Below are 10220 nucleotides of genomic sequence, written 5' to 3' on the forward strand. Positions count from 1 at the left end.
GCACTCAATTGTTCACATTGATACCCATGCATTTCAACATAGAATAAAAATTACAAAGGTCCGAGTACAAAACCAGCAATACTGGATATATAATGAACTGATACAATAGTAAACATTAACCAAGATGTTTTCATAAACATGAAAGCAACATTCTCTGTACGTGTCTAGGAATGTGCTGGACATATTTCTGTAACAGGTTTTACAACTGTATATATAATGTAGGATAATTATAATCAAGATGAAACAATTAATTGTGATTCAATATATATCGCAATATTTGTGCTAAGACTCGGTTTTCGCTATCTTTTCACTATTTTGATATGATACCATACACCATTTAGTATAATCATTCAAAATCAATAGCTGTTCTCAATAACTAGGAGGAACGTCTAATTTTATACTCTACATTTCTAGCCTTATTGGTAATTAGTTTAAATACATTTTACGTTGGCATCTTGTGCTGATATATCACTGTTTTGTAGTTGACTTTTTGTTGCTTTTAAAGTCAGCATTATACGGTAAATTATCAAATCAAAGGCTGTGATGTGCACTGCATTCAAGCCAAACTGCTTACAGCTTTATCAAACGTACCCTGTTTGGAAAGCTCATTTTTCTTAGTATCTTAGTGCTATTAAGATATTGTTTCATTGACATTTGGTCTCCACAGGGCAAGAAGAAGGCCTTTTCCAGTGACGATGATGGAAGTGACATGGCTGACGAGGTGTATGTCCCACGTGCTACTACAGGAAGGGCTCGCAACGCTGTCAAATATACATTTGAAGACGATGACAGCGACATGGATTGAACATAGCCGCATGGTTTAAGAACCTACAAACACTTGGAACACTGGTTGAACTTTGATGTGTTCTCACAAGATCATAGCATTGGGACTTCAATGTTCGGATAAGGTCTTATTTCACACAAAATTAGGATTTTTCCCGACATCCTTGTAAGATCTGTATGGAATAACCTCACTTGTTCTGGTTCAAACGGGACCTTTTCTGATTTGTGTTACAATGTTCTGCCATTGCGGCAGTCCGTTCACATACAGATGTAGCTCTTGTAAAGATGACTACTGCACTATTGTATGTTGTGAAGAGAGCAGAATCTCAAAATATGTATTCTGTAATCATAGAATTAATTTATTTTAAACGAATGACAAGGAATTTTATCAACGACTGGGGATACTTTGTGTCTTGTTTGTGAATTAAATTTGTAATACATAAATGTATGATTGAAATATTTGATAGTCTGCAAGGGTTTGAAGAAATTTCTCCATATTTTTATGGACGGTTAAATTACAGTTGAAATGATAAGAGACTATATCACACAACAGATGGGCAGCTTTGAAATTTTTAGTGTATACTCCTGTTATTAAGGGTAACTGTAGAGAGTACAATATGAACATTGTTGCTTGGGCAGACCCTTATCAAACTACACTGGATATTGTACAACTATATTCGCTATCTCATGCGAACTATGATATGAAAAGGTAGTACAAATATCATGATTCTCCTAATGTACTTGTAGCATTTTATGTTTCATATTTTTGTCACTGAACAAAATTCTGTGAATTGATATTGAAGTGTAAATTGTTTCTTTCTGTGCTTTCGTCGCCAAATAGAAACAAAAAAATTTTTTTTTAATTTGAAACATTTTGGAGAGCTTTTCTGTATTGATAACTTACAGACGGTATCTAGCAATTTTTAGTACATCATAAAAAATGTAAGTTTAAAGTATATTTATCATCTGTTTTTAGTTTTAAATCTGTTTTGATTGTGAGAAATGATTGTCTGTGATCAACTTCATGTTTCATTACCATCCCATGTTTGCTGTATTTCATCTCATTAGTATATTTTGTGACTACTTACTTTACATTGGTAGCTTGAGACGGTTGAATGCTGGATTTAAAAAGTCACTTTCATCAATCAACGTGTACTGTTTTAAACTTTCTGGACATTTTGCTTTCTGTAAATCTCCTGTCTTTCTTTCGATCGTGTTTTGTGTGAGAGAGAGTACGATCTACAGGCAGTTATACTGTATGAAAACAGAATTCTTGTCATGATAATATTGTCCATGTCTCATTAAACCATTGACCAAATTTTGATTGATTTGTCATCTTTGTCGTGGTTAAAGTTATTTTAACCAGGTTAGTGAGAATCTTTCTGGTTATTGAATCAAGAATCAAAGACTGAGTTTGGAAGTAAGCAAGATTCCCTCATGCTTATATCCTTGATATGTAATGGGACAGTTGTGATAAGATATGACTGAGGTTAAAGATTATTTCTTAAGAAAAACTTGTGGCATACATCACTGCTCGGGTCCTTTGGTCGTGTTTAAGTTTAATAAAATTGGTGTTTGGCAAATTCAATGGCTCCGTGCATGATATAGACCAAATTTCATGAAAATAGAGAAAGTCGAATTTGAATTACATGACTAATGAAAGCTTGTCAAATTCTATCATTCAACACATGACAACAAAAGAGTTCAGTAATCATCTGTACATATATGTCTATGCAATACTAATAAATGGACAGGACAAGCTGTTGTCCAAACAAACTAGCTACACACAATTCTGTAACACTTTCATGTGATGGGATGAAGGGTAGGGTTTTACTACTCTTTGTGATCTCAAGGGTTAAATATCCCATTGTCCTCCCCAACATACGGTTTATCTCTCATTTCTCACGAAATTTTGAAAAAATATGAACAACAATGTACTACCAATGATGATAAATCATATGATTTGTTTAATTTCCATTTGAAACATTTAGAATTATGACCAAATGATAAGCTTATTGGTATACCCATATTGATCCTGGTGACCTCCAGGGGCAGATGGGTGGAGCTAAAAGGGGGTGAAATTGACTTAAATTTCCAAAAATCTATTTCAGCACCCAGGTATGGTAGAATGAAATACTTCTCATGAATGGAAGTATCTTTAGGTGCTTCACCAAAATGGCTCTCACATTTCTTCCTGGGGAGGAAGTTAACTTTACTCTTAAATTTTAAAGAAAAATTGCAGTTTTTTGCATAACATTGTATATTTCTCAGTGGAAATAACTTTGTAAGAATTATCAGTATAGGATGAAGAGTATTGATGGTATGGATGTATTGACACTGGATTACTATCACCAATGTCACAATTTCCTTTTCATGATGCTTGAAAGCTTCTTACCCATTAACTTTTATAATTAACATTGCTTATCTCAGGTGACTGTCAAGGCCGCTGACCCTCTTGTTGAAATTTTTTGTCAATAAAATCGTTTTCGGGAAGCATTCATTAGATTCACTGATACTCTTGTTTTATTATACAGTTAATCAACAAGTTGACATCAAAAATGAATTCTCCATACTTAGATTTGACAAAGTCTGCCATAGAAAAACATAATATAAAGTAGAGGGCGAAACGGATTGACAGTTAGTAATAAATCTAAAGATGTCCTGATGAAGCCCAGAGAGAGTGAAACGGATTGACAGTTAGTAATAAATCTAAAGATGTCCTGATGAAGCCCAGAGAGGGATGAAGCCCAGAGAGATAGACAGTTAGTAATAAACTGTGATGAAGCCCAGAGAGAATAAATCAGTTAGTAATAAAGTGGTCCTGATGAAGCCCAGAGAGAGTGAAACGGATTGACAGTTAGTAATAAATCTAAAGTGGTCCTGATGAAGCCAAAGAGAGCGAAACCGGTTAACAGTTGGTAATAAATCTAAAGATGTCCTGATGAAGACCAGAGAGGGCATAACCGATTGATGGTAAGTAATAAATCTAAAAGGGTCCTGATGAAGCCCAGAGAGGGCGAAACAGAATGACTGTTAGTAATAAATCTAAAGTGGTCCTGATGAAGCCCAGGGAGGGCGACTGCTAGATATAAATCTAAAGTGGTCCTGAAGAAGCCCAGAGAGGGCGAAACACAGTTGACAGTTAGTAATAAATCTAAAGAACTCGTCTGATGCTGTCGTGATTGATATTCCTCACTTGAAATTATAAAGTTGCTTTAATAACTATTTATACACACGTGTATACATTGTATCATACGATGGCATCAATTGGGAAGGGACACGTTACAGTTCAATACATACATGCCTGTATTGCATGGATGTGTGTGTAATAAAAAAAAACCAGCAAACCTCGGTGTTTTGCCCTTAGAAGACTAGTATTACACAGGTAGAAGTAAGAAATAGATATATTTGATTGTTTTACCTACTGTTGAATAAATATTTATGGATCTACATCTTTATTTTAAGATCAAATCATATAGTTTTTTTAGGATAAAAAAAAATAATAAATTAAAGTATTTTTATCTTTATTTTGATTTCAACTCATATATTTTCTCTAACTCTTTTAAACGATCTTGAATATGTTTTCCATCAGCTTCCGTTTGACTTTCAATCGAGAGCTGAAGTTTCTGAAATAAGTCTGAACACACTTGTTTTTCTTTTGAACTCAAAAACTGCACAGAAAGGGAAAATCTGTTGGCTGAAGATAATCCCTCAACAATTGCAAGAATAGCAGTCGAGTCCGAGTTAGAAAATCCACTACACAGAGCTGTTAAAATATCGCCCAATAATCCAAAGCTGATCTCAGTTTTAAAGATTTCTTCTAGACGTGCTCCTCCAATGCTTAGCAGAAAGTCATATTGACCCTCTACTGTTTTGTGGTGTCGTCGCCAGTCTCTTGCAAATTCTTGTCCATTTTTAGGTAAATTGTCAGTCTGAAATGAAAAACGATAATTCATTATTGAAATTATTTCCATAATAAAAAAATTTACTGAAAGCTGTCCCTGCTTGAATAGAGAACTAGCACTAAACTAATTGAGCCAGGCATGATAATAATAATGATCGGATTATATTATTCCAGTAACTCCTCCACCTAGAAACATGGAACATACAATAAGGATAAGATCGTCATAAGTGATGTCACAAAACTGGTTGTGAAAAGGAGTCGCTAGAATGATGATTTTTTTTATGCATTCAGGGTTTATGTTATAGAGTAATGGTGAACGAAACGGCCATTGATGGTTGGAATCCACCTGACGATGCTGACAACAGAAGGCTCCAGAGCTCCATGTCATCAGTGCCTAACCAAAGCAGTGGTTGGGTTATCATTAGCAGAGAAATTTGTAAGTTCACATCGTGACCTTGACCTAAGAAACTTTATAAAGTTAAATCCAGTTTTATTTGTGTTGACTTTCACAAGTCTGCTCGACATAGGAACACCAGTAACTTATAAAACTCATTTTCTGCTATAAGAGAAAATTCATCACTAAAAGTGGTATCAGGTTGCAGTTTGACTCATTTGAGTGATTTGCAATCAATGCCTTTTTTGTGGTTGAGTACATGAAGATTAACAAACCTTGTGAAGATTGCTTCCTGTTGATTTGAGCGGTGCTGCATTCTTCATTTTAATTGCATGTGAATTCCATGGCTGATCAAACACAATATTGTTGAGGTTATCTCCCTTTTCTAATGGTTTTAGATGAGATGCTTTGACAATGTCTCTGTAATATTAGAAATGAAGACTGTCATATATATATTAAAAATACTGGTGGTTTCTTTCGCACAAAAAGAAACAAGAGTATCATGAAGTGGATCATTTACATCTCTCCAATATCATATCACAAGCTTGTAGTCAGTGTTGCACACAAAACTTGTTCCCAGTCGTTAATCAAATTTTCTAAGCAACATAGACCTTTATAGCAATGAACAAATATCTCATTTTAACAACTGAAAGTCATCCCTCCAAAAACCAGTATCTTGACGGGAAGGTCACAAAAAGCTGAAAGTAACACAGGAAAATCACTTTATATGTACTTCCTTATGCTAGATATGTAGTTCTAATCAAGTTTGTCATCTCTAATTCAATTAAGTGATTATCTGGAAAACAAACTATAACACTGACATATCAGAAAGGACCTGGTTATGTGTCTGCCCTTTCAGGGTAAATTAAGCATGAAAATATGTAAAATTTGACCTTGACCTTTTGACACAGTGACCTTGAACATTGCTAAGTTCACTACTTAATAATAGTGATAAATGTCTATTGTAGTGACTTTCACAGTCTTAACAGTTGAGCTTTTGACCTCTAGCTCAATTCCACCCTATATTTGTTTTAATCATTTTTGATTGTATCAAGTTTCAATACAGTCAACCCTATCACAAGTTATCATCTGAGAGCCAGAAGATGATGATAAAAGTCTATTTTTAGTAACAGTGACCTTCGTATTGACTTTTTGACCTCAAACTCAAATCCACTCTATAATACTTCAAAAGCTACATTTTATAAAGTTTCAACCAAATCCATCAATGCTTTCTGAAGTTATTATCTGGAAACCAAAATTTGATGATAAAAGTCTGTTTTCTGTGACCTTAGTAGTTGATCTTTTGACCCTAAACATAATTCCACTGTATATTTTCTCATAAGCTTACATTTTATGAAGTTTCAACCAAATCCATCAATCCTTTATGAAGTAATCATCTGGAAACTAAAATTTGAAAAAATGATCTATTTTCAGTAACAGTGACTTTCGTAGTTGACCTTTCCATACCAATCTCAATCCAATTACCTAATATGCAAATATTGTATAAAGTTTCAACCAAATCCATTAATCCTTTCTGAAGTTATCATTTGGAAACCAAACTTTGATGAAAAATTATCTATTTTTAGCAACAATGACCTTTGTAGCTGACCTGTCGACCCCAAACTCAATCCCACTCTGTATTATCTCATAATCTAACATCAGATGTTTCATTCTAATCCATCAATCTTTTCCCAAGTTATCATCTGGAAACCAACATCCGGACAGACTGACAGACAGACAGACAGAGACAAGAACTTTAGTCCCCTCTGGTTTCACCAGCAGGGACTAATAAAAATGTTTCATAAAAGTACATAAAGATATTGAAATCCAACGCATCTTGCACCATGTCATAATAAAAACTGAGAATGAGCCCAGCTAAAATTTGCAAAAGATCTTCCAAAAAGATTACTACCAACATAATCAATTTGTTATGATTAATAGGTGCACTCAGTAATTGCCATGTAAACATACAAAAACAGCAATTACTGTCATACATACATAAAGTGCAAAAAATGCTTAAATAAGATTATCACTTATACATTGTAGACTAAGCATTAAGAATAAAAAAGGTCAGGGATACTAATTCTTCTAACTTTTATCAAAATCCCACTCAAAGGAAAACAACAATACATTTTGTGATAAGACATTTTATCATGTTTCAATGATATTGTTAAAAAAAGCTGGGAGAGATATCTGTACAAGTCTCTAATGGTGACAAAAGGAAACTAAAAATCTTAGAAAAATGTGTGTAATCAAAATACCACACAGCAAGTTCACTGAAATCTGTGAAAACTTAGATATGATATTTCACGGCCAACAAATTTTATTGTAAGGTACAAATGAACAGATGATGTCTGGCTTTGTTATGTCCCAACAGAAAATATAGTTGGGTACACCTCGCCAATGGTTGTAATTAAGGAAAACAATTTTATCATCAGCTATCAAGCTCTGCATAAAGATACTTAACAACTTATATTACTACTTAACCAACTGAACATTCCTGGTTGCTGAGAGCAATGAGCCTTTTGTAGTATTTTTCTTTTAAAATAATATGAATGGGAAAGAAGAAAAACTGAGAGGTCACTTCATATATTTTTATACTTTCAGTGGCATTTATCAATGTATGAACCGTTAACTGTACTTACTGAAACTCCTCATAAGATTCCACTTTTTGTCCAACTGCCCGAAACTTTGCATCATTTTCTCGCCAATATCTCTTGTCTGCATCTACAGCTGCATACAGTTCTTTCTCCAATTTGTCAAAGTTAAGTGATTCATCATCATGGGACTTTGGCTTCTGTGTCGACATCTCAGATTGCAAATGTTTGTCTGCTATGAGGGAAATATAAAACATTTACTATCAAATGTAGCCGAGTTGAGGAAAATTTGTCTTGATTCAACTGGAATCGTAAGTAGTTGGATGACACTGTTTCATGAAAGTATTCTAAATGTATGAAATGTTTTTTTCAAGTTTTGAACTTGATTTATGTCTTTCATGGGTGCTTGTTATAAACAGCAACTAAATAAACATTTTCACATTCATAGATGGATTATACTTAATCTCTGTATCTTATAGAGCTCTACATCATTTTTAAACTGCATCTTTTAATAGTCTTCACAATTTTGGCATTGATTAACTGGTTAAATTTCTTTCAAGTGATTAATCCATATTACAATTATTAGTAAATCACTAAGAATAAGCCACTCATTGTAAATAAGTTATTAATAACGATGCTTTAATCATGAATGTCAGATTTTGCTCAGAAGAATGCATGCATACATGATGTATTTATTGCTCATGAAACTTTGATGTAATTATTTATTTATTAGTTGTTAAAAAATCGATATCTGTTCATCAAGTTGGTCATTGTTGACATAAAATTTAACTACTGGATTATTTCTAGTTCGATGCTGACATTTTTCATAAGTAAAATAGGCATAGATGTAACAGGAGACTATTTGAACAGAATGTCAACAAACAGTCCTGATACTAAGTAGTCCGAAATATTCTAACGTTCTATCGACTAAACATATCAGATTGAATTCGACAAAATCCCAGCTGATATATAAAAAAAAACAATAGAACTTCAGAAGAATTCTGACTAGAGACACTGGAATAAGTTGGTTAGTTTAATATTCAATCAGGTTTTGTACAAAAAGCAATTTTGATCTTCACATTTTTGTTTTATTACTTTTCATGTTGGGGATATTTATCCGTGATTGAAGGCAAAAAGAAAAATTGTTTACAAGGGACAAAATTTTTTTTATCTTTTATTTTTTATTCAGTTTTATCATCACAAACACATAACAATACATTGTACATCATAAATCTTCAAACTACAGCAAATTTGTTGACCTTATGTTCTTCACATACAAAGCAGATAATTTATTTTTCACCACACACATACCAACAGACAACCCAAGTGCATACACACTTGTATTAGCCAAATGTCACACATACAACACAAACCACCACTAGTACCGATTAAAACAATAATGTATGTACTTGGTATGAGACCATGCATCCTCTGAACAGTATTGGGTTATTAGTAAAACATATATATAGATCTATAGGAGAATAGTGAATGTATATTTATAATGTATATTTTACATACCCATTGTGTCAAAAATGTATAACTTTGCATTCATACCTCAGCCATAATCAGAAGGCATACTTACCTTTTACATGTATATTTACTTACAGAAATAGTTTACAAACATTTTCATACAATTGTGTTGTGACTTATGAGAGAGAAAGGGGGAGGGAAGATATAAGGGATAAAATTAACAAAAATGTTATATTACTGTTACGACGATTAAATGTTTTATTTAAAAGGGAAAAAACTCCACTGCAGAAGAGAGTGAGCGATTTGGTTCCTAGCCTATTGATGACAAGGGTTTGTGAGTGAGAGGACCAAGACTTACCACAAGAACACACCAAGAATAAAGCCGATATTCAAATTAAGCCTCTCACAGTGGAAAAAATGTCAAACGCGTCCCTACCAACTCCACCATGTTATGACACGTTGTCACGTGATATAATCTACGTCATTTCATTTCTTGTCTTCGGTGGTTGCAACAATAACAAATTATTCTTCTGGTCGTTTCAATCATTTTATATATATTTAGAGCTGATATTAGAAACCAAATATCTACTGTGGCAGAATGCGGACAGATAAATAGATGGAGTGGTTAGAGATATGTGTATGCGAGTCTTTATCATTCAGACGCTTTTGTGTTTATTTCCTGTTTCCTGCTATGCGCTAGTGAAGGATTTAAACGTTACCTACGCCAGGACCGTGTTTATTGACTTTATTGTCCTGATTTTAATGTTACTATAAAAACCCGTTCTTAACAATACATATTAGATGTTTTGATATATTTTGATTTAAATTGTGAAAGTAAGTGGACAATTTGAAATATTTAGGGTTATTTCATTTAAAATTGAAAAAGAAGAAATTCAAACAAACGATATATGAATGTGGACAGTCTACCGGATGTTGAAGAGTCGTCTGCTTTCACGTCAGGGATATATTGACGAAGAATCATGTCCTATGATATGATACGATGGCGTTTCCTTGTTTATGTATACTACTTATCCTTTCAGTGGTATAGAACATACATGGTCTACCGTTGTAA

The 10220-nt window shown here is 33.5% G+C and overlaps 2 protein-coding genes across 4 annotated transcripts in view; one reads left to right on the top strand and one right to left on the bottom strand.

The window, feature by feature from the left end:
• The window catches only part of LOC132553982 (DNA topoisomerase 2-alpha-like), a 31850-nt gene extending 29749 nt beyond the window's left edge, over positions 1–2101 (top strand). For all 3 annotated transcript variants that reach the window (XM_060218272.1, XM_060218273.1, XM_060218274.1), the window contains one exon: positions 668–2101. In XM_060218272.1, the coding sequence (XP_060074255.1) occupies positions 668–805 (138 nt within the window). In that variant the 3' untranslated portion in view covers positions 806–2101. The remainder of the gene's footprint in view (positions 1–667) is intronic.
• A 2191-nt stretch (positions 2102–4292) lies between these two features.
• LOC132554029 (coiled-coil domain-containing protein 103-like) lies at positions 4293–9518 on the bottom strand. Its single transcript, XM_060218327.1, has 4 exons — positions 9507–9518; positions 7727–7913; positions 5357–5501; positions 4293–4715 (listed from the first exon to the last, which is right to left on the bottom strand). Exons 2-4 carry the CDS (start codon positions 7888–7890, stop codon positions 4308–4310), a joined length of 717 nt encoding a protein of 238 aa, XP_060074310.1. The 5' UTR covers positions 7891–7913; positions 9507–9518; the 3' UTR covers positions 4293–4307.
• Positions 9519–10220: the final 702 nt, after the last annotated feature.

This window comes from Ylistrum balloti, unplaced genomic scaffold, assembly GCF_031769215.1.
Source record: "Ylistrum balloti isolate Yb309-2 unplaced genomic scaffold, AGI_CSIRO_Ybal_v1 Utg370370, whole genome shotgun sequence".
Taxonomy (NCBI): domain Eukaryota; kingdom Metazoa; phylum Mollusca; class Bivalvia; order Pectinida; family Pectinidae; genus Ylistrum; species Ylistrum balloti.

What these genes read in the sequence shown, in the direction of transcription:
- LOC132554029 (XM_060218327.1), bottom strand. Translation starts at nt 7,890, where the DNA reads ATGTCGACACAGAAGCCAAAGTCCCATGATGATGAATCACTTAACTTT. An exon ending in GAATCTTATGAGGAGTTTCA is followed by an intron (nt 5,502 to 7,726) that starts GTAAGTACAGTT and finishes CTAATATTACAG; the next exon opens with AGACATTGTCAAAGCATCTC. An exon ending in CAGGAAGCAATCTTCACAAG is followed by an intron (nt 4,716 to 5,356) that starts GTTTGTTAATCT and finishes TTTTCATTTCAG; the next exon opens with ACTGACAATTTACCTAAAAA.